This window comes from Vanellus vanellus (assembly GCF_965231255.1).
Source record: "Vanellus vanellus genome assembly, chromosome: 1".
Taxonomy (NCBI): Eukaryota; Metazoa; Chordata; class Aves; order Charadriiformes; family Charadriidae; genus Vanellus; species Vanellus vanellus.
Window position 1 is genome coordinate 195,995,918 of NC_138905.1, and position 20,394 is coordinate 196,016,311.

The window sequence follows — 20,394 nt, forward strand, 5'->3', positions numbered from 1 at the left end:
GTAGGTATTTTTAAAAATATTTAAAAATAATTTCTACATTAACCATCAATTTGTCAAAAATTAAAAACTTACAAAGACAATCTTGAAAGAAAAAAGATGCGGTGACTTATGATGGAAGTTAATGATGTTATGATGAGGCACACACTAATGCAGTTACTGACAAAGTACTTCATTCATGTTATGCTGCCAGCTGTCACAATAACAGAACATAGCAGAATAAGAGATACAGATGAAAAAGTCCCAATTTTCTATCTGCCCATAGCGTACATTCTTCCTAACAATGCACTTTTACAGTGTTTGCCCGTTCTAGTTAGAAATGAACCATTTAAAGAGGCTTCTACAATTTCCCTTATCATAGAATCATAGAATCATAGAATTGTCTAGGTTGGAAGAGACCCTTGGGATCATCAAGTCCAACCATCTACCCTACTCTACAAAGTTCTCCCCTACACAACACCACAACACCACATCTAAACGTCTCTTAAACACATCCAGGGATGGTGACTCAACCACCTCCCGGGGCAGTCTATTCCAATGCCCGACCACTCTTTCTGTGAAAAATTCTTTCCTAATGGTCAGTCTAAACCTACCCTGTTGGAGCTTGAAGCCATTCCCTCTTGTTCTGTTATTAATTACCTGTGAGAAGAGACCAGCACCAACCTCTCTACAATGTCCTTTCAAATAGTTGTAGAGAGTGATGAGGTCTCCCCTCAGCCTCCTCCTCCTCAAACTAAACAGTCCCAGCTCCTTCAACCGCTCTTCATATGAGCTTCATACAGTCAAATTACAGCCTATAGACCGTAGGAAACTTCTGCCATTAATCCTGAACTTTCCTGTCTGAATTTGATCCTGTAACTGCTAGTTAATCTGGCATCAGACCAAGTAATATCCCTATCCCAGTTGGCATGAGCAAACCTCCGCATTCCTGACTTTCTGCTACATGTCCCCTTTCACTCTGTTATTTTCTGTCAAGCTCTTGAAACCCTGTTCATAAATCAGTCTTCTTTGTCCTCTCATCACTGGGATGCTCTTCTCTGAACTCTCTCAAATCTTTCTGGTAAGCCAGCATAGAGGATAACACACCATGTTGATGAGGAAGTTCAACTAAAACATGGGAGAAAGGGGGTCTGTTAGCAACTGTTCATAGCCCAGGGCAATTTGGCCAGTGGTCGACAAGAATTCAGATGATCATAAGCAGGTAGTCTTTTGAACTACTGGGACAGTGACATCTTTTGATGTAGAAGTAAGTAAATGAAGGTACAGGATCAAGTCTAGAGAATATCATTGTTGTGGAAAATAAATGTTATTAATAGCTCAACTAACGAGTAATCTTTACTGCCAGAAGGATAACTTACACATGTTTCAGAAAGCCATTACGCAGAACATACACAACATATTTATTTCTACTTACTTTACAATTAAGAACATCCCTTGTAGGAAAACAAAAGAAAATGAGGAAAACAGGGAAGCAAACAACTGAACAGGCCTTCTGAAAGCTTGCAGTAATAAAAGAGGAAAGGGTACTTAATCATTAAAGAATGCACTTTAGCTGTTACTTTTTTTCTTCTGGTTTATTATTGAAATAAAACATGATCACTGAAGACATATTTAATGTTTGGAAAGCAGAACAGACTCAGTAAACCAAAGCATCTACCATGCATATTTTGTTCTTGTTTTATATATATAAAACTATACAAAATTAAAAGTGTGACTTCATATTCTACTTCTGCTTTGCCCAGAAAAAAAAGCAAAGCTCCTGAGTAAAACCTTTCCTTGTTAATGAAATAAAATGCGTTAAGAATGTGGTAATTTAACATTAGTGGTTTTCTTTTTTTTATCTGAATGGAAAGTAAATGTCATCTTATCTCTTTGCTCTCAGCTTCATCTTTCTATCATAAGTCATCTGCCTTGTTCCCACCTTAAGAAGGTGCTCTGAGATTTGCAAAGCACATACTCTTCACTACAAATTGTGGTTATGATGAGGCTCCAGCCATCTGCCAGCCTTCAACTTATCCACTGCAGGACACAAGAACCATCTCAGAGAACAAGCAAACCTTCAAAACTAACAACTGAAAAAGGACTGTCAGGGAAGTAGGTAAAACATACATACTGAAAGGCATCGCATATAGTATTCAGGAAGCTTCAGTGTATATTAGAATTTCAGTTTGGGGAACAGGTTATACCGTTACATTTAAAAAAAAAATGTTCTCAGTTATTTTCAGGGTTTAGCTTATAAAGAAATAATTCTGTTTGGATTATTTCCCAGAATGCATTCTTCAAAACTTCACTTCGTTCTTGACATAAATTGAAAACAATAATATAGATATACTGTACACAGGCTTCAAAATGGCATTAAAGAGGCACATTATCAATATGTTTAAAACATTTAGAAAGCTCAGTTTTGCATCTTTCTAAGTGAATGACTAGATACTTAGACTGAGTAATATCTGTTCCAATAAACTGCTGTGTGTGAAACGTTTTGAATAATAGTTAATTTATGCTGAGGTAATGACAGAGTAATATAACTGAAATCTGTGCTAATAGGAAAAAAGAAGCCCCTTCCAGCTATTTCTCTTACAATCAGCTGCAGTAATTTTCACCCCCCCTCTCTCTCTCTCTGTCTCTCTCACATAAAATATTACTTTAAGTGTATGTTAAAATGCTTGTTGCTAATTTTAAAAATCAATAATTGGTACCTGTCATCCATATGGTGAAAAGCAAAATAACCAAACAATAAAGAAGAAATTTTCATGTACAAGACCTATATTTTATGTATTTCTGCAATAAAAGAGAGCAATTGCGGTTGATGATGTTCTTTTTATATCAGCAAAGCATTAAAATCAATTAAGGTAAGACTCCAGGATGTTCTGACAAAAATGCATAGCAAATTTCCAACGTAGATGAGAACTGGCCAAACAATATATTCCAAATAATATTCAAAGCAAATTGAGACATTTTTCTGGACTATGAGTTATTTAAAAATTCACCCTAGTATTCCTTAGATGAATGAATTACCTGAAATATTTATCAAATAGGTTGGTTGAAGTCTCATCAGCTAAATAAGTTATTGGCCGTTCTTCAGTCTGAATGCTCGGTGTATGGTTGGTGACGTACATTGAGTGGCAGCGCTTAGCTCTGTCTGGATGCTCAGCTTTTTAATCACAAGCCCAATGAATAAAAACCAAAATCCCAATCTTCTAGAATCCTATTTTGGACCCAAACCCACCATACACCACAACTTACTTTACTTCTAGGAAGTGTGTATTTTCTTGCCTATGAAAAGATCCTGAATTCCCATAAACAAATAACAGCACCGATCCAGGAATTGTCATAAACTCAGATCAGCACAGATTCACTAAAATATTGACTACCTGATCATCTCTAATGCATTAACTGGAGATGTAATCAATCAATCTAACCATAGATAATTTTTTTTAGCAATAGTAGAAGGATGTTTTTCATTTGGAATTCTCTGGATCAGGATACGATTTCGGACTCCTTGTCATAAATGGCTTGTGGTACTCAGGCTAGGTGCTCCCAAGAAGTTATTTCATAGTTAAAATGATTCAGCTATTCTGCAGCAAACACCTTCTGAAAGCCTTTTCCCCTGAACAAGAAACAAGTAAAAGAGCACACATCAATTTCAAAATAAAAGCCTATACATTGGGTAATTACTGTGTAGTAAATGACCTCAAGCAATTTACACTAATTTCGTATTGAATATTCTGATTTAAGGTTTCTCCTCCTATATTCATTGTCTTCTACAGGAATCCTTAACTACAGAAATAATTATCCCCAAAAATCCCTGTATTTTTCTTCTATAGGAAGCTAACAAAACAAATGGACAGCAAGCAAAGACTCTTCCTTTCCCATTTACAGAAGAGGACACTGCGCTCTGAAACTCACTGGAAAGTCATAAAAATGATTATATATATATATACACACACCCCAACAGATGCTCCCAGAGTGAAACACAAACATCCATTTAGTTTTCTGTTGATAGTCTTTTCGTGCATACAGAACAGACTCACAAACGAACACAAAAAATAATCAAGGTGGTTTTTCCCCAAAATGGAGTATAAAGTCAGGAAACACAGCATTTGGGAGAGAAGGAGATGTAGACTTCTTGACAAAAATCCACATGATGCCAAGTACACATTTCTCCGAGAAGAACAGAGCCCTTTGCATGTAAGAAAATCACTTCCACTTCAATGATGGTTTTTACTCAATAACTGTGCTTGCTATACAGATTTCGGCCATTAACTCTGAAAGAAGTGGACATTGATACTATTTGCAGCTTCCTACTTATTTCACCCCTATGTGTATTCATGCCTAAGCAGGACCGCTCCCAGAAAGGAAGCGAAGACCATCCCTTGTATGGAGGCAATTAGGCACAACTGAACATGGAAGTGGCCAGTGCTGTGGGTACAATTCAATCAAGCAGATCAATAGGGGTGGTTTTGATATTCTTGTCACATCAAAGAAACGGAGCCCAGAAGAAAAAGATCTAACGAGTTAAAAATGAAATCAGAATAAATAAGAATAACTCCGAGCAAAAGCAAGAACAAGCACGTGGTTGCAAGGGCTGGCGCTACCTTGAAAGCATTATATAGTGCTATTAGAATAGCGTGTTAATTTTTTCCTCATAAATTTGCCAGGTTCAGCCACCAGGGAAAGACTAGCATTCCAGCTCCCTTTGTTAAAGATATATCTGTCTTGCTGAGTCTTGACAGCCCTATCATGTCAGCCCTCTGTAGTAGCAAAGAGTGTTTCAGCAAGGACGGGGGCGGGGGGGGGGGGGGAGGAAAGAAACAACAGAAAAAAAAGAAGTGAAAACTGATGTGATCTACTCTGCTTCCTGTGGGCATATTTCACCACAGCAGATCCAGAGGGATGCTTTGTTATTCCTGTCAGATCAAAGAAAGAGATAGCAGAAGAAAATATAAGAGGAAAAATAAAACCCAGAAATGAGGGTAAGTGAAAAGCGCTGCAAGACTACCGCATCGTTATGACTTTTCAAATTATTTAAATATGCTAAATATCAAGTCACCACCGAAGGAATAAATATTGCATAGGCCATATGCTCTGTTAGCTGCCAGCAAAACTGTCCTACTAGGATTAGTTTACGGGCGCAGCAACTGCCTGTCAAACACGAGCAATTTTAATCATTTTTCAATTTGCTGTGCGAGTTGCGAGTACGCTCAGGTATTTTGACAGGTGGCTGCTCGGAACAAATATCTGAGCCCAGTAGCTTCACGTCACCTTGCTTTCCTACGCGCTTGCAATTCTTGTCAGACTGGGGAGGGGGTGGGGGGGGATGCAAGATGCAGCAGTCGCAGGAAAGTCAGTGTACTGCACTCCAAAGCTCTGTTTGCGGCTCACAGCCACCACAGGGATGACACAAAGTTCGCCTGAAGTCTAGCGCAAACCAACAGCTGCCTAATAGAATGTTTCATTTGATTTCTTTCAAAACATTTTTAAGCACAAACAAGCTGCACGCCTGAAAAAAACATAATTAGAGATCTTGCCGTGATTTTAAACAAATAAGCAGAAAACCTGAAATAGTATTTTTCTGCAAACTAGATGTGCTTGCAGTACTACATCTCTTACGCGCTGATTGAACATGCCCACTTAATTATTTTGTGTTTAATCTACAAGGTAGTACTGAAGATAATTTTAGCTCTTCTGTTACATTTTTTAATGACCAGTGTAACTGTGCTGTTCCCTTTCCGCCACAACACTTTGCGTCATGCAGAAACAAGTTCCAAACTTTAAAAAAACCACAACTCTCTTGATTTTTGAGAGTCCAAATTTACAGGTATTTGGGAAAAATGAGGCTCCCAAAATCTATAGACATTTTGGGAGAAACCAGGGGAAGAACTACATTTTCCTAAAGAAGTGAACCAATAACATCGACGAACCATAAGTATTTCCGATACTGTTCTTTACACATTAGCATTCCCAGCATCAACCCCCTGAAGTCAGCCAAATCTGCCCAGTGGAAAGGATTTGGATTATGATGTAAACTAACAGTAAAGACAATTCCAAATAACATCTAATGTCCAATATAACTACTGTTTACATATTAAAAAGAGATACAGGCTTTGTACCGGGGATGTTCTGTCATGTTTCTCCACAGGAGAAGACTGTCATAGTAAAGTTCATTATCAATTACTGCTTTACAAGTACAAGATGAGTTAAGCTGTCATAATTTTCTCAGCCAGAGATCCTGTGCTGTCAAAGAATGTCAATTTTTAATCTGACAAAAGGAAGAAAATTATCTGTTATTCTGACCTCTAATTTCTTGACATTTTAATGCTGTAATTGCTGTGGTTAGTGCTGCAACCATGATTTCACCTGTCAAGTAAGAATAAATCAATATCCTTAAGCTGTTCTTCAAGTTTTACCTTTCACTTCACTGCTTTCACTTTAAAAGAGGGAAAATTTACAAACAGAATACAAAAGGTTCCAATTAAAAAAAGCAAACGGAAGAATAATTTTACTTTGTTACACATTTTTTTCTGCTCCTTATTACAATATGAAAACAATTTTGCAATATGCAGAATAAAAGAGACCATTATTAGAACTATTAGAACTATTAGAACTGGAGAATTTCCCAATTCCTAATCATAAAAGATCTAAACAACAAAATTCAATTGAAGTCAGGACTTTCATGTTGCCCTCATCACTACTTGAAATAAATTATAATGATCAAGTATTTTTTCTGTTATCAGAAAATCACAAAGTTGTTTGAAAAATCAAAATCAGTATGTTTAAATGAAATCAGTATATTTTACCCATCCAGTGCAGATCTTAAGTTGCCAAAGAGTTATTACGGGGGCAGGCATATGTGACTTCACAGACTTTAGTAATCTAGAACTTAATGCTATCCCAGCATTCCGGTTTCACCCATCGTGAATTTGCAAAAGAGACAAACGAAGAAAGCAAGCCAGATGGAGAACCTTCTACTAAATAGGTCCAAACAGAACAAAAGCACAGGATGGCCATTTTTGCAGTGTTAAACAGTAGAGAATTCTTAGAGGGCTCCCCCATCCATCTGAGAAAAACGTAAGGAACGGCAGACGTGAGTTATGCCACCATTGACTATATTTTTGCTCCAGCCAGAAGGCAACTGAAGTGACTCCTTTACCATTCTTCAGAGAAAGCTACGAACAACAAATTCCTCAGTGGTTAAGCGAGGTGCTCAAGCAAAGGGTGAAAGTGAAAGGGCCAACGTATAGCGTGAACAGCTCACGGGGGATCTGCCTTTTTAAATGATGTCTTTCAATCAGCTCAGACCTACGCGGGAGGTGTTTTTATTTGGAGCCTTATTTCACTGGACAGGTTCTGCTGGGACTCAGCTCAATACAAAATTAGCCGTAGCCACCGTATGAGGAGGCTACCACCGTATTTGAGTCCATTGGTCTGCTAATGACTGCTGCCAATAAGGTTGTATCGATTGGGCTATTTCGCAGCCATTTATTGAGAACATTTCGCCGTCTTCTGTGTGGCAGAACAAAAAAGTTTCAGTTTATTTAGAAAACAAACATCCAGAGCTTCCGGATACGGAGATACGCATTGTCTTAGATAACTGCAAAGCTCAATTAATTTTAAATTGCAGTGTTTCTACGTTAAGATGCAAAACGCCGCCACCTGCCACTGTGAAACACACTAAACAATTGTTATCACTATTTTTAAAGGTGCTAGCATTCCTATCGTTACATTTCTGTATTTATAAGTGGTATTCAGAGACTTTTAAAAGATCTTTTAGCTTCTAACTTATTTTCTGGAATATCTAGTAAAAGTCAGAATAAAGTAAAAAAACAATAAATCCAACAAAATAATTTATATAGAACATATATACTTGTAGCAGAAACATGACATCCAAATACGTGATCTACTAGATCGTCAAGATGTCAAATGCTTTATTACTGGCTAGAGAATGTCTGCTAGTTTCATAAATAGAGCTCAGGGAAACAGAATAAGACTCTAAATCTGTCTGTATTTACACGTGTACTGTAATTTCTGATTAAAAATGAATAAAAAGTATTTTTAACCTTTTTATATCAAACCACAAATCACCAATGTCTGAGATCTCTTGGAAGAGAAAGTATACTGTTTTTAAATGCTTGCATGCAACTTCATGTATCTCTATATAACAAAAACCAGGAGGATTAATTTTTAGCCTTCTCATTCCTAACCATTAATTTTATTTACTACTCTAACTTGTGGCAATGAAGATAAAGTTCTCCTTTTAGAAGTTTACATGGTATAAGTAGCCTAAGAAAAGGTTTATACGCTACTGACTGACAGGGTTAGATGTACAAGTGAGCGAACAAAAACATCTCCATGAATTTCTTGAAATTTCTGATGACAAGTTATGCATGTAAGTAGAGCCACAGGAGAGCTGAAGAGCCTCATCATGTCATAAGATGTTAAATAAGGTGCACAGACAGACAGATAGACCTCAATCCTACAAGCTGCCCTGTGGGAGTACACCCTTAAAGTCAAGACATGGGAGTCTGCCCATGCAAATCGGGACCTTAAGCCGTGCAAATCCCTTGTATTCATGGTGCTTGACACCTGTTTTATACTTTAAAAAGCATTGCTCCTTCGTATCTCCAGTTCGGTACCTTACCGACTCTTCCCGTGCCAAGTTTTACATCCAGAAAACCACGGTGTAGATGTTAACATTAAATATATGAAGCAGTGGGATGAAAGCAATTCTGGCTGTTCTTAAAACTAAGCGAATACTAACTGTTCAGAAAATATAAGCTTTGCAGTGCATGGTGTGAAAATCCAGCCCGAGGAAGGTAGGGGTCAGAACGTTTTTTTCGTTCTGCTCCCCAAAAAGCACCAAACGTAACAAGATGCAACAACGCGCTACTAAAAACCAACGTGCCGAACCCCGATATTTAGCTGAATACGAATGCTTTCGAGAAACTATTTCTTTCTGAAATTGTAGATTTCTGTCTCCAGGACTGAAAAACAAACAAACAAACAAACAAAAACCCATGGCCTGGCAATGTATAAATCATCACTGTTTTGCATACAGCAGATGGCAGCTATCTGGGGGAATGGAAGATTGTGTGTACAGCTTCATCGCAGCGGTACTCATCTAGCAGCTGTTGCTCCTTCACACTTTTCACCAAATTTCAATTGTTTTAGCCAACGAATGGATGATATTAGAAAATACTCATTCAAATTAATTGTCTTACTAAAAACAAATACAGTCATTGGAAGGAAACATGTATCAGGATAGGTAGTAAAATTTTTTAGTTTTTTTTTAGTTTACTGATAAATTTAAAATGCTCACTTATATATGCACACTTAGATATCTATATTTCACACATACGTATACAGAAACAAATGCTTGTATGCACAACAAATAGAAAAAAAATCCTGCTTCGGTAACAGTTTGATTATACTTTATGTGATTAACACAAAAGTAATCTGAATAACTGCTTCTGTCACTCTAGGAAATGTGTTCTTTGTCGGATACATATTCTCACCAACATCATCTGACTGAAAAGGTTACATTTTTTCCTTGTGACTATGATGCAGTTTTTTTCTTTCAGCTTTTCAGTTATACTAAGTGAAGTTAATAAAAGTAAATTATAAAAAGTAGCAGAACATATATTACAGAATATACATTACATTATAATTTCCTGTATCATAACCGACCATTAAATATATTAGTAACTTCAAGCAACCAAAACACTTTGGGACACCAGTGTTATTGCTAGCTTATTAATCCTTCCTCCTGAAGTCACCTAGGGCCTAAGTTCTGATTCAAAGTCGCACACAACAATTTTCTCCAGCAGTGAAAGACGGGAAAAGCACCAGTTCTTGTGAGCTGAGAGCAGTTTCTAGAACCAAATGGCAGTAAACACCTACCTCCCTGAGGACAGGATCAGTGATACTGTCCAGGTTCACAGAGCCTTCGTATGTTAGGTAGTGGAAAACGTTGAGCGCGCGCACTGCTTCTGGGCCTCGTTGCTTGTAGCCAAATATAAGGTCAATCCACTGATGAAGCTGACACGATACAAACTCGCTTTCCAGGGCCTGCAAGTGAAATTCAGAGTTAGGAAGTAAATTCCATCTTGCAATTTCATGCTTAAATTATGTCCTACCTTTTCCTATTAACTGAGGAAATATAATGGGTATCATTTTATTTCCTGTTCAGGCTGATTTGAAATATTTTAAATCCTTCAAACATTAAAAAACCAGAACTAACTATCTTGAGAGAAACACTAAAAAGAAATTATTCTTTCTTCAGCTTTATATCATGCCAATTTTTGTCTCAGCTACTAGGTTTCTCCTAGCTGCAAGGGTTTTAATTATTAATTTTTGCCCTTGTCAAAAAATTTAGGTTATTTGTCAAGAAAAACTGATGAAAATGGGAAAACAATTTCAAAAACTCAGTCTTCCAACTCATTTTCCAACTACTTCTAATTAGTCTTAAATCTAAAATGGAAACTTGAGGATTAAAAAGTTGTATTGGCAAAATGAGGTTCTGAATTCCATGTGTGAATTGTGGCCAATTTCTCAAAGGAGAAAAGCATTCTTCACACTCATTTTTGACTTTAGGTTGGTTCACCAGAGAAAACACGGGCCGTGACTAGTTAGTTTAAAAACGGATTGGATTCCTTTGCTCGGCTTATGGAAAGAGATTAATCCTAGACAAAGGAAATGATGATAGTATTACCATTGTGCCTGATCCGACGAAGTGCCTTTATCAGACATGATTGGCATCCTTAGTAGATATCATTGCCTGAACTGGAGCTCTTGAAAGCTGAAGGCATTACATAGTTTCTCCTCACCCCTCTCCTGGACTTCCTATCTTAGTTTCCCATGAAGCTGTTCCTGGATACACAAACCATTCTCCTATAAAGACTCATCGTGTATTGAAGACAGCATCCTGGCACACTCGTTCCTTCTTTCCTAACGCTACCTCAAAGAAGAACTGTGATAAACAGGAACTGGTATTAGAATAAAGATTCATGGTTCATCGACCAAGTTTTTATACGTGTCTTTGCCCAAACTCTGTCACAGTCCTGTGGTATACATTGTACAGCATCATATACCTAGTTCCCTCCAACCAGAACAACTGCAGTTCAGTTCTCAGATCTGGGAACTAACTTCTGATTAGTTTGTTAGGAAAAAAAATCACAGAATCACAAAATGGCTGGACCTCTGGAAACGACCTGGTCCAACCCCCCTGCTCAGTCAGGGCCACCAAGAACAGGCTGCCCAGGACCGTACCCAGATGGCTTTTGAATACCTCTGTGGATGGAGACTCCACAACCTCCCTGGGCAACCTGTGCCAGAGCTCGGGCACCCTCACAGTGAAACAGTGTTTCCTGATGTCCAGAAGGAACCTCCTGTGTTTCAGTTTGTGCCCATCGCCTCTGGTCCTGTCACTGGGCACCACTGAAAAGATCCTGCCTCACTTTTAAAAAAACCAAACCAGCCTTAATACAATTCATTATGTAAACATCTATGTCAAGCCTACTACTGCCCAGCATACAGGCAGAGCTGGCAGCAATCCTCTATATCACATTATCTAATACTTTTCATTCTCAAAGATTGTGGCTTTTTTTTTTTTTTTTTTTTAAATTCCCTTGAGAAATCCTAATTCCTCCATTATTCCTAGCACAGGGCCACTACCCAGCACAAACACTTTCTGGCTAGGACAGTTTCGTGTCTGCCCCAGGAAAGGTCAAATTTTACAGGGGGATAAACTTGGGGAAAAAAAATGTGCTTTCATTTTATCCAGTCACATCCAAAGGAGGCTGCTTCAAAAATAATCATCGGATGGTGTGGTACCGTGCCACACACTGCCCACTGGCAGCAGCCCCCTGCCCACCCACCCTCCACCCCCCCGCAGGAATAGCCGCAGACGGGAGAAGCCACACGGGTCTGGCTCCCGGGGTCATCACGCAATCCTGCCTCAGACATGCTCCCTGTAACGCTCCGCATGGAAGAGGAACTCTCTGTGCTTTGGTGGAAAACTGGAGCCTTTTCTGTCGAATCCAGTGACTGTTATCTTTGAGGAAAACGGGTGGGAAGGCTCAGGCTTAATAGCTGCCATGTAGCTCAGTTTTCAAGGGCTTAAGTTCAGCATACCATAAGAAGCTATAAAGAAATGTTGCCGAGAACCATATAAAAATTTGTTGTTTCCTTTCCAAAATCAGGGGCCATCATATGTAAATTGTGAGTAATATTATTTAAATAGCATTAATACTACTTAATGCTAAATACTATTAAACTAATGCTATCTGGTTTCAAAGCATGTCTCCCAATAAATAATTAAGAAATCCAAGATCCTTAATGATATTGTATTGTGTGCGTGCAACATGATACAGTCAGCAACTACATCATCCCGTATAATCTTTTCCATAGGACTTTTACCTCATTTAGCATGCAGGATGTTAGCATGCGAGGATGAAATTAACTATGCCACAGTAACCATAAATAAAGCATTTCCTAACTTTTAAGTGCTCAATTTTTAATGTTCCTTTGTATGTAATCAAATTTAAAATAGAATTTAAAGCCTGTTGTCTTTCCAGCATCCATCTCCGACCAACTTACAGCAAGAAGTCTAACTGTTCACTGCCTTCTCCGAACTCTGCATATTTATAAGTTTCTTCTGCATCTGTATCTATTATTTATTTATTAAAAAGTAATTAATGAAAAAAAAATGTTAGGCGTTTGCTTTGGTCAAAAATAGTGGGTTTTTTCCTAGAATATGGAGAGCATTTCAGTAAAAAGGGCAAACCTTGTGGCTATTTAAAGGTGGGAGGGTAAATTCGAAAAAACAAATGCTTGGGTCAGATGAGCATGTTTCACCCATTATCTCCTCTAACATCCTCTCCCTGGTGTTGGGAGAGCTGAATGCCTATGTTATGTTTCCCTGAGGCCGTTTCTACTTGCATGACCAGCCCTTACTCAGCAGCTTGTCATTCCAGAGGTCTTACTGACCCTGGCAGGTTTGGAGAACTTCTATTCCACATGGGTGAACGGTTCTTTAATAACCTATTAAATAAATAAGCTACTTTTTAACAGCAGCGTGTCACGTCTTCTGTCTCCAATTCTGAAAGCAGATTTATTGTACTATGCTGATAGGTCTAATTGTTCTTTAAAGGTCTGTATGCTGAAATGCAACACAAGATTTGTAAGGAGTGAATTTAATTATTTTGAACTATAAATTTAAGAACTCCACGGAAATTTGAAAGCCAGGAGAATTGCTGCCAGGGACGCGAGGATGTTGGTGGTGGCAAGGGGACTAACGGTGCTGGGCCTGCCAGGCGCTGTGTGGTGGAAGACCGGTGTGGTGGGGATATTTGGGGCAGAGACCAGACTGGAAGGTGGAGAGAGGAGCCCGAGCGGTGAAGGAGAGTTGCTCTGCGTGGACCTTAGCACCACACAGCCTCCAGCTGCGGGCTGCGATGGGTCCTGTGTGATGTCCACGTTCTTCCCATTAGGGTGTCGTGCGGTGTAGGGCGCCAGGTGAGGCTGCACTCAAGAATGGGCCACCAAAAGGCTACAAAGTCCTCTCTGGCCCTCAGTGGGGACAAGGCTCCCGATCTGTGCTTTATAGCCTGGATTCATTTTAGTCGGGAGAAAGCTTCTGATGGCAGGTCTGACCCGGTTTGCTGGTGTTTCTCCCAAGTACTCCTGCAACGCTACTCATGCGATACTTGCAGAATCCTCTCCCTAATTTGCTCTAATGCAGAGGCTGCTCCCCCTCCATGTAAGTGCCTCCTGAAAATTTATGAGCCGTTCGCTGTCAACAGTACATCGTTTGGTTTCTCAAGAATATGCAATGCTCAGTAGGGAATAGGGTGAGGGAATTTTCTGCGTGAAAAATAATTTGTAGGTACAGTAGGAACAACATACAGAAGAGGGTAACCATAATATCCTTAAAATAGGCTGGCGATGGCCCTAAAGAACAGCATTTTTCAAGAACATTTTAACTTTGAAGCATTTGGGGGGGGGGGCTTTAATTTTTGAGCATATTTTCAATATGAAATATAAGGAAACAATTTGGGTGGGTTTTTTTAGAAAAGCGATAATAATTATTACTTATATAATTACATAATATTATTTATGGTTTTTAAAGATCCTTACTGTTAAACAGAAATGAGCTAGTATCCAGCTCGTTTTCTATTATAAATATAATGTACAGAAAAAAAGAGTTCTATTCAGGCACTCTCAAACTGAACTTGCTTAAATCACTTTTATTAGGGCTTCATTTTCAAATAGCAGCAGTCTGGTCAGTATTTTGTCGTGGGTTTTGAGGAAGGAGTCTCTCACATTGCTGTTTTCAATGGAGTGACTTATATTGCTAACAGGTATATCGCAAGCATTATTATCCATGTCGCGTATACATATTTTGAAGTAAAAGTACTGTGGGTTTTGTGTGTTTGCAGGCAAGTGTATGCACACATGTGCCACAGGCTGAAAACCTGACCTGTAGCTGTTGTAAAATATAAACAGGTATTAGTAAGTTTATGTATAAACTAAATAAAGTTAATATAAGCCAAGTTACTGCTTAGTGGGATCAAGCACTATAGCTCTTCTCAGACCATTGCGCAGTATGAACACTGCACACTTTCCTCTCCGCTCATGCTAATTTAATGGCAAAATTATTTTTTACAGAGCTTCCAGTAGGAGACACTGGGGTTTATTTTAATGCGCGCTATGTGCTGTGTAAAGTATCAGGAGTTCTGCATTTATAAAATATGCTATTCCAACCTCTTGCTAAGACAAGGGTTTGTGTTACCTGGGTATTTCGTGTCACCAAAGAGGAGAGCTCCGATGCTGCCCCTCGTCTGGACCGCAGCTGCACCTGGCCCTCCTGTTTCTGCAGTTCCTGCCCTGTGTCTCTCCCCTCCATAGCTACACACTGTCTGTCTCTCCAAGAACTCCTACCACAGCATCTTGCTATTAACTTATATTCAATATATTTCAAAATATTTTTTGAAAACTACTCTGAGACGCTTTGGTTTCGTAGATCTGCTCAATAACAGACCATTGGCTGTTTCAGCCCCTGAGATGGGTTCTTCTTCTCTCCCCTTACATCCGTGCTCCTCTGCAGCCACTGGACAAGCAGATTCTCTCTGCCTAATATTTATCTGCTTCATTTACCATTTCGTGTACTGACTATTGGAGTAAAATCCTTGACTCTTGTCATAAAATAAAACAGGCAATACTGATATCTGAAATTAGTTATGTTTGTTTAAACAAAGTAATATTTTAATAAAAGTGACACAGAAGTGCATTCTACAGATTTGGGTTATTCAGGGACTTCTGCACAGAAACTGATCCTTTTAGTGAGCATCTTCAAGATGCAAATAAGATCCTTCAGTGACATAGAAAGTAAAAAAAAAAAGAAATCACTGCTATTTCCAAATTAGATTGAACCCTCTGTTAGCTGAATGAGTTTTAATTGCATTGTGAACAAACCTTGTCAATACACAAAATAAAATCAAAGCTACTACTGAGGAAGTTATATCAAATCTTATCTACTGCTTATCTAGTAAAAAAGGAATGTCAACTGCTGCTGAATGGTGAGGAGAAAAGATAAATCTTCCAGATCCTCATAGCACAGAGATTTCATAATAGATGTTTCTAACGACTATTCAAGAAGCTTTTTAATTATGAAATACTATGCATGCTTCTGAATAGCCAGGGAACTGTACAAAAATGTAATTGGCAGCAAAGAGCGCAAATAAATCATTTCAAAGACAGAAAGAAAATTCAATCTTCATAACAGTTATGTAATAGGAACAAAATATGTATAACAAAAATAGGACACCGTTTAGTCTCTCAAAAATATAATTTATAGTGAATGCATTTTACTCAACGCTGTAATTTGTAATTGAATATGTGTATAAGCCATAATGAAAATATCATTATAATTATCTTTGAATTACACAATCTTGCATCTTTTGTTTCAAAACTAAAGAACGCTTATTATAAAAGCTCTGCTTCAGTGTTTCACAGTGGTGTTCCCTGCCTTGATTTAACATGCTTGACTTACTGACTGAATCTGTTCTATTTCTGGCTCTCAGGACTGCTCTAAGTCTGTGGGGATTGAGAGGCTGAGTACGACTACAGATGCACATCTGTGGAAGGTTTTATGCGCGTTTTTTTTTTTTTTTTTCCTGGTAAACTGGGAGATTATGATTGATGAGCCCAGCATTAGGGTAATGTTATCAGGGACACTTTCTGCCTCTGTCCTTTGTGCCATCGCCGAGGTCAGACCATAATCATGTTAGCATTGAACATAGTGCTTTATTAATGTTTCATGAGTAACTCCGTAGTAATCAGTCTAGCTTTGTATGGATAAATAAAACTGCTACAACAATCCCTGACGTATACACTGAGTGCTTTAGAAGCCACTGTAATAGGTCTTAAAAGTAACTCGACTGAATGTCTTTTCCGGTCTTTGTAATAAGTCTAATTTTCACAAGTTTAAAGGAATCTCTTTTGATGGAAGAGCATTTCCACTTCCATTTGTGTGTTTAGTTCGTTTAGTAAAACACCCAGCTGAACAATCAAGTAAAATACCACCAAAACCCTGCCTGCTGTGTATTAATTTGCACAGAATTTTAGTAAAGCTTGTTAACCAATTGGTTAAGTTATGTCGGTTTTTGTGACTGTGCCTCTGTGATGTTTTCTAGGCTTTTATCTACTTCCTTTGGTAAGTCTCGGGATGAAATGCTGAAATTCTCGCTGTTATTTAAAGGAAATGTTTACATTCATAAATGCACAAATAGGCTGTATATAAGGATTTGTATTTACTCCCACATAAAATTACACATCATATATGCCTGCAGCAAGCAAAAAATATGTATGAACAGAAGGAAATATCGTCAGTGAGGGAAAAACAAGATCCCACTCTATGTTATGCAGTATCACACAGGATCCTTTCCGCTGAAATGAAATGACTACCGCTGATTTCATTAGACAAGGGATCAGGATAACACTTGCTTGAAATATTCCTCAATTGTTTGTGGCTTTCCTGTAAACATGTACTCTGCTTACTTTGCTCACTTGTAGAAATTCCAGGCTTGCACAAACTTGCTGTATTTTACACGTCAGCACCACACCCAGGCTATTTTCTTTTTCTCAAGATAGATTCTTGTAGAACAGCCAAAGCTTGGCCTGGGGATGACCTAACTGAATAATACATCTGCTGGCCAGTTCAAAATACAGAATCAGACATTAGGTAGGGAATGTCAAACTTTCCAATCCCTTTATATTTGTTCCTTACTTTGACCAGTCTAGTTCTAGCAACCAAAAGGAGAACGTACTGGCAGTTTACTGTATGTGCTAAAAAACCCTACATGAGGAAGTTTTACTGAAAAATTCTTGCATATTCAAATTATTACACTTTCAAAAAGTAATTCCATTACCTCTTGCTACACATACTGTCTGCATTTTCATAGAATCATCATAGAATTGTCTAAGTTGGAAGAGACCCTTGGGATCATCGAGTCCAACCATCTACCCTACTCTACAAAGTTCTCCCCTACACCATATCCCACAACACCACATCTAAACGTCTCTTAAACACATCCAGGGATGGTGACTCAACCACCTCCCGGGGCAGTCTATTCCAATGCCCGACCACTATTTCTGTGAAAAATTCTTTCCTAATGGTCAGTCTAAATCTACCCTGTTGGAGCTTGAAGCCATTCCCTCTTGTTCTGTCATTAATTACCTGTGAGAAGAGACCAGCACCAACCTCTCTACAGTGTCCTTTCAAATAGTTGTAGACAGTGATGAGGTCTCCCCTCAGCCTCCTCCTCCTCAAACTAAACAGTCGGGATTATCCTTCTTTAGCTACTTGCTACTTTATCATAAGCTTTATAAAAAACTATGCATCTGTCATACTCTTTAAACATCCCAAAGTCATTCACTTTGTTTCTGCTCTCTGAACTCCATCCAAATGTGAATACTTCTTCTGTCATCCAGTCACCCAGAAGTGAATCCAATATTCCAGGTGCAGTCTCAAAAGGACCATAGACAGGTAAAACTGTTTACATCCTCTGTGATGCAATGATTCTCCATAGATGGCATCAAAATACACTTACTTCTGGTGAATACAGAATTACAGAGTTTTATCTACTATAATTGCTGCTCATTGTCACCCTTCCCTTGCTACTGCTCTATTTTTGGTACTATTTTTGTTTCCAGACTTCTGCTTCCTATTGAATATTTTTAATCCTTTCCTCCCAAGGTGATTTTCAGAAGTACTTTCTGCATCTAATTCAAATAAACCTATGCCTTTTTCTCCTGTTTTCTAGGCAATTCCCAACTTTATTATCATTTGTGAACTTCATCAGACTGCTCACTTGAAGATAGCGTGTATCTGGGTAGAACTGAATTTTAACTACTGATTGTGCTCTTGCTAAAAGTAGATGCTGGGGTGAATAAAGGCCATGCAGAAACTGCCTCCGGGCAAAACTGTGTAATAACAGCATGATGCTCACATCTGTGGGGACAGGGGTGGGAGACAGTATAGGAAGGGTATGATACATAAGTGAGATCATTTCTGATTTTAGAAATCTGCGAAGTACTCGATTAGTTGAAGCCTGTAAATCTAACACTACTCCAATCTCAGCATCAGTTTGTGTGTCTCCTGGCAGTCTGAGCATACTCACACACATATGGAATCAGTCATTAGTGCTATTACAGCTTAATATTTGAAAGGTACTTCCAGCCTTTATCAGCCTTTCTTGAAAGTATAGTCCCGAAGAGGCATAAATGCTACACTCTAAATTCATGGAAGCAGCTGTTTTCTTCAGCAGCACAAAACTTTTCTATAGAGAGTTCTTACGTTATTTTCTACAAAGCAGAAATTGCACGAGCTAAATCAAATAGCCAAAGCTAAAGCTTCCCTTCAAGTGATCTCTTATCACATAGTGCTTTTTATCCACCTATTAATCATTCCATCTTTGTGGAAAGAAAACATGGCAAAAACACAATTTAGGATACAAGAAGGAACACTCTATAAAATTTCCCAAAGGGAGTCACTAATATGCATCTCTCATTATATTCCCCAATAGGTGGCAGCTTGTTTATCCTTTTGCACTAAGGTATCGCACTTTTGTTCTCACAGATGTCAAAACCAAACCTCTTGGTCAACTTTAGTGTGCTTACTCCTGGGCCCAGTTCAGGTTTAGCCACAGCCACCATCCGAAAAAGGGCTCTGTGCACCAACATGGGCACTGTGGAGACACAAACCTGCGATTCCACATCCCACGCTTGAGAACGCTAATGGAGTGCAGTGATCCTTTGAGGCCACCTCCTTCTTTGCTAGCAAAATTGCACTTGATTTTATTGCCACCAGCTGTGACAATTACTTGGTTTTAGAAAGAATGTTACAATATATGCAGCCATAAGAGAAATCAGCCAAGAAAAAGAAGGAAAATGTTGTTCAGCTTCTTCCTGCCAACGAAGGACTACTCCCTGGAACACATTTCTCATGCTTTGTGCAGTGCATTTCATGTGTCACAAGTGATGAAGTTGCCATCACTTCCTTGGGAGACAGTTGTACGTGTGTCAAACCATTTACTCTTCTAAATGGAGGACACTTCTAAATCATATACATCTAGGAACAGGTTTGGTTTTAGAATATTTTTCTAGTCTTTTGAAATTCATATGCCTATTTTTTCTATCAACTCCTGAAGAACAAGTTTCTTTAAATAGACAGTTCTTGAAATTAAATTGCCAACCTGGTTAGAAGAAAATGAATACTGCTAGACTTACAATGCTGCCACAAAAGCACTACAGGGAATAACACACAAGGTGAACGGTTCTGCAACTGCATGGAAACCCATAGTTTATTGAAAGTATAGTCCTGACTCTATGAGCAAGACAAGCAACATGCATTTTAAGGAAGATGCATTTCCAGAACAGAACTGTAATTGAACTATTGCTGGCCAAAACATCAGAATATACCTTGGTTTTCCTAAAAATCACTAGAAGTGTACGTACATATTAACTCTGTCATTAATAAAATCATTATCTATCAAATTAAAGCAAAAAATACACAACATAGATAAATGTTTTTCATGCTTAAATTCTGCAGACTTCACAGTGATTTACATCAGAGCAATTCTTCTGCAAAATTTCTTCAGAGACTGCAGTTGTTGGCTTAAGTTCACATTTCTACACTTCCAGTTCATCTCTGATGAATAGGAAGTGCATAGCTTCAGTCAAGTAAGGAATATAATACAACTTGCAAGATACCAGCATTTATAATAACCTTTTACTTTTTGATGTAGAAGGTGGTGAGGAGGAACAGACTTAAATTTTTCAGACTACCCTGTATTGTCCAGCTCATGCCCATCTGATGTTTTCTCATGCAAGAGTAAA

General features: G+C 38.4%; 1 protein-coding gene across 4 annotated transcripts in view; it reads right to left on the reverse strand.

The window, feature by feature from the left end:
- Positions 1-20,394, reverse strand: part of NBEA (neurobeachin) — a gene marked incomplete at its 5' end in the record, with an annotated part of 525,299 nt that overhangs the window by 39,844 nt on the left and 465,061 nt on the right. For all 4 annotated transcript variants that reach the window (XM_082492157.1, XM_082492158.1, XM_082492156.1 and 1 more), the window contains one exon: positions 9,898-10,065. In XM_082492157.1, the coding sequence (XP_082348283.1) occupies positions 9,898-10,065 (168 nt within the window). The remainder of the gene's footprint in view (positions 1-9,897; positions 10,066-20,394) is intronic.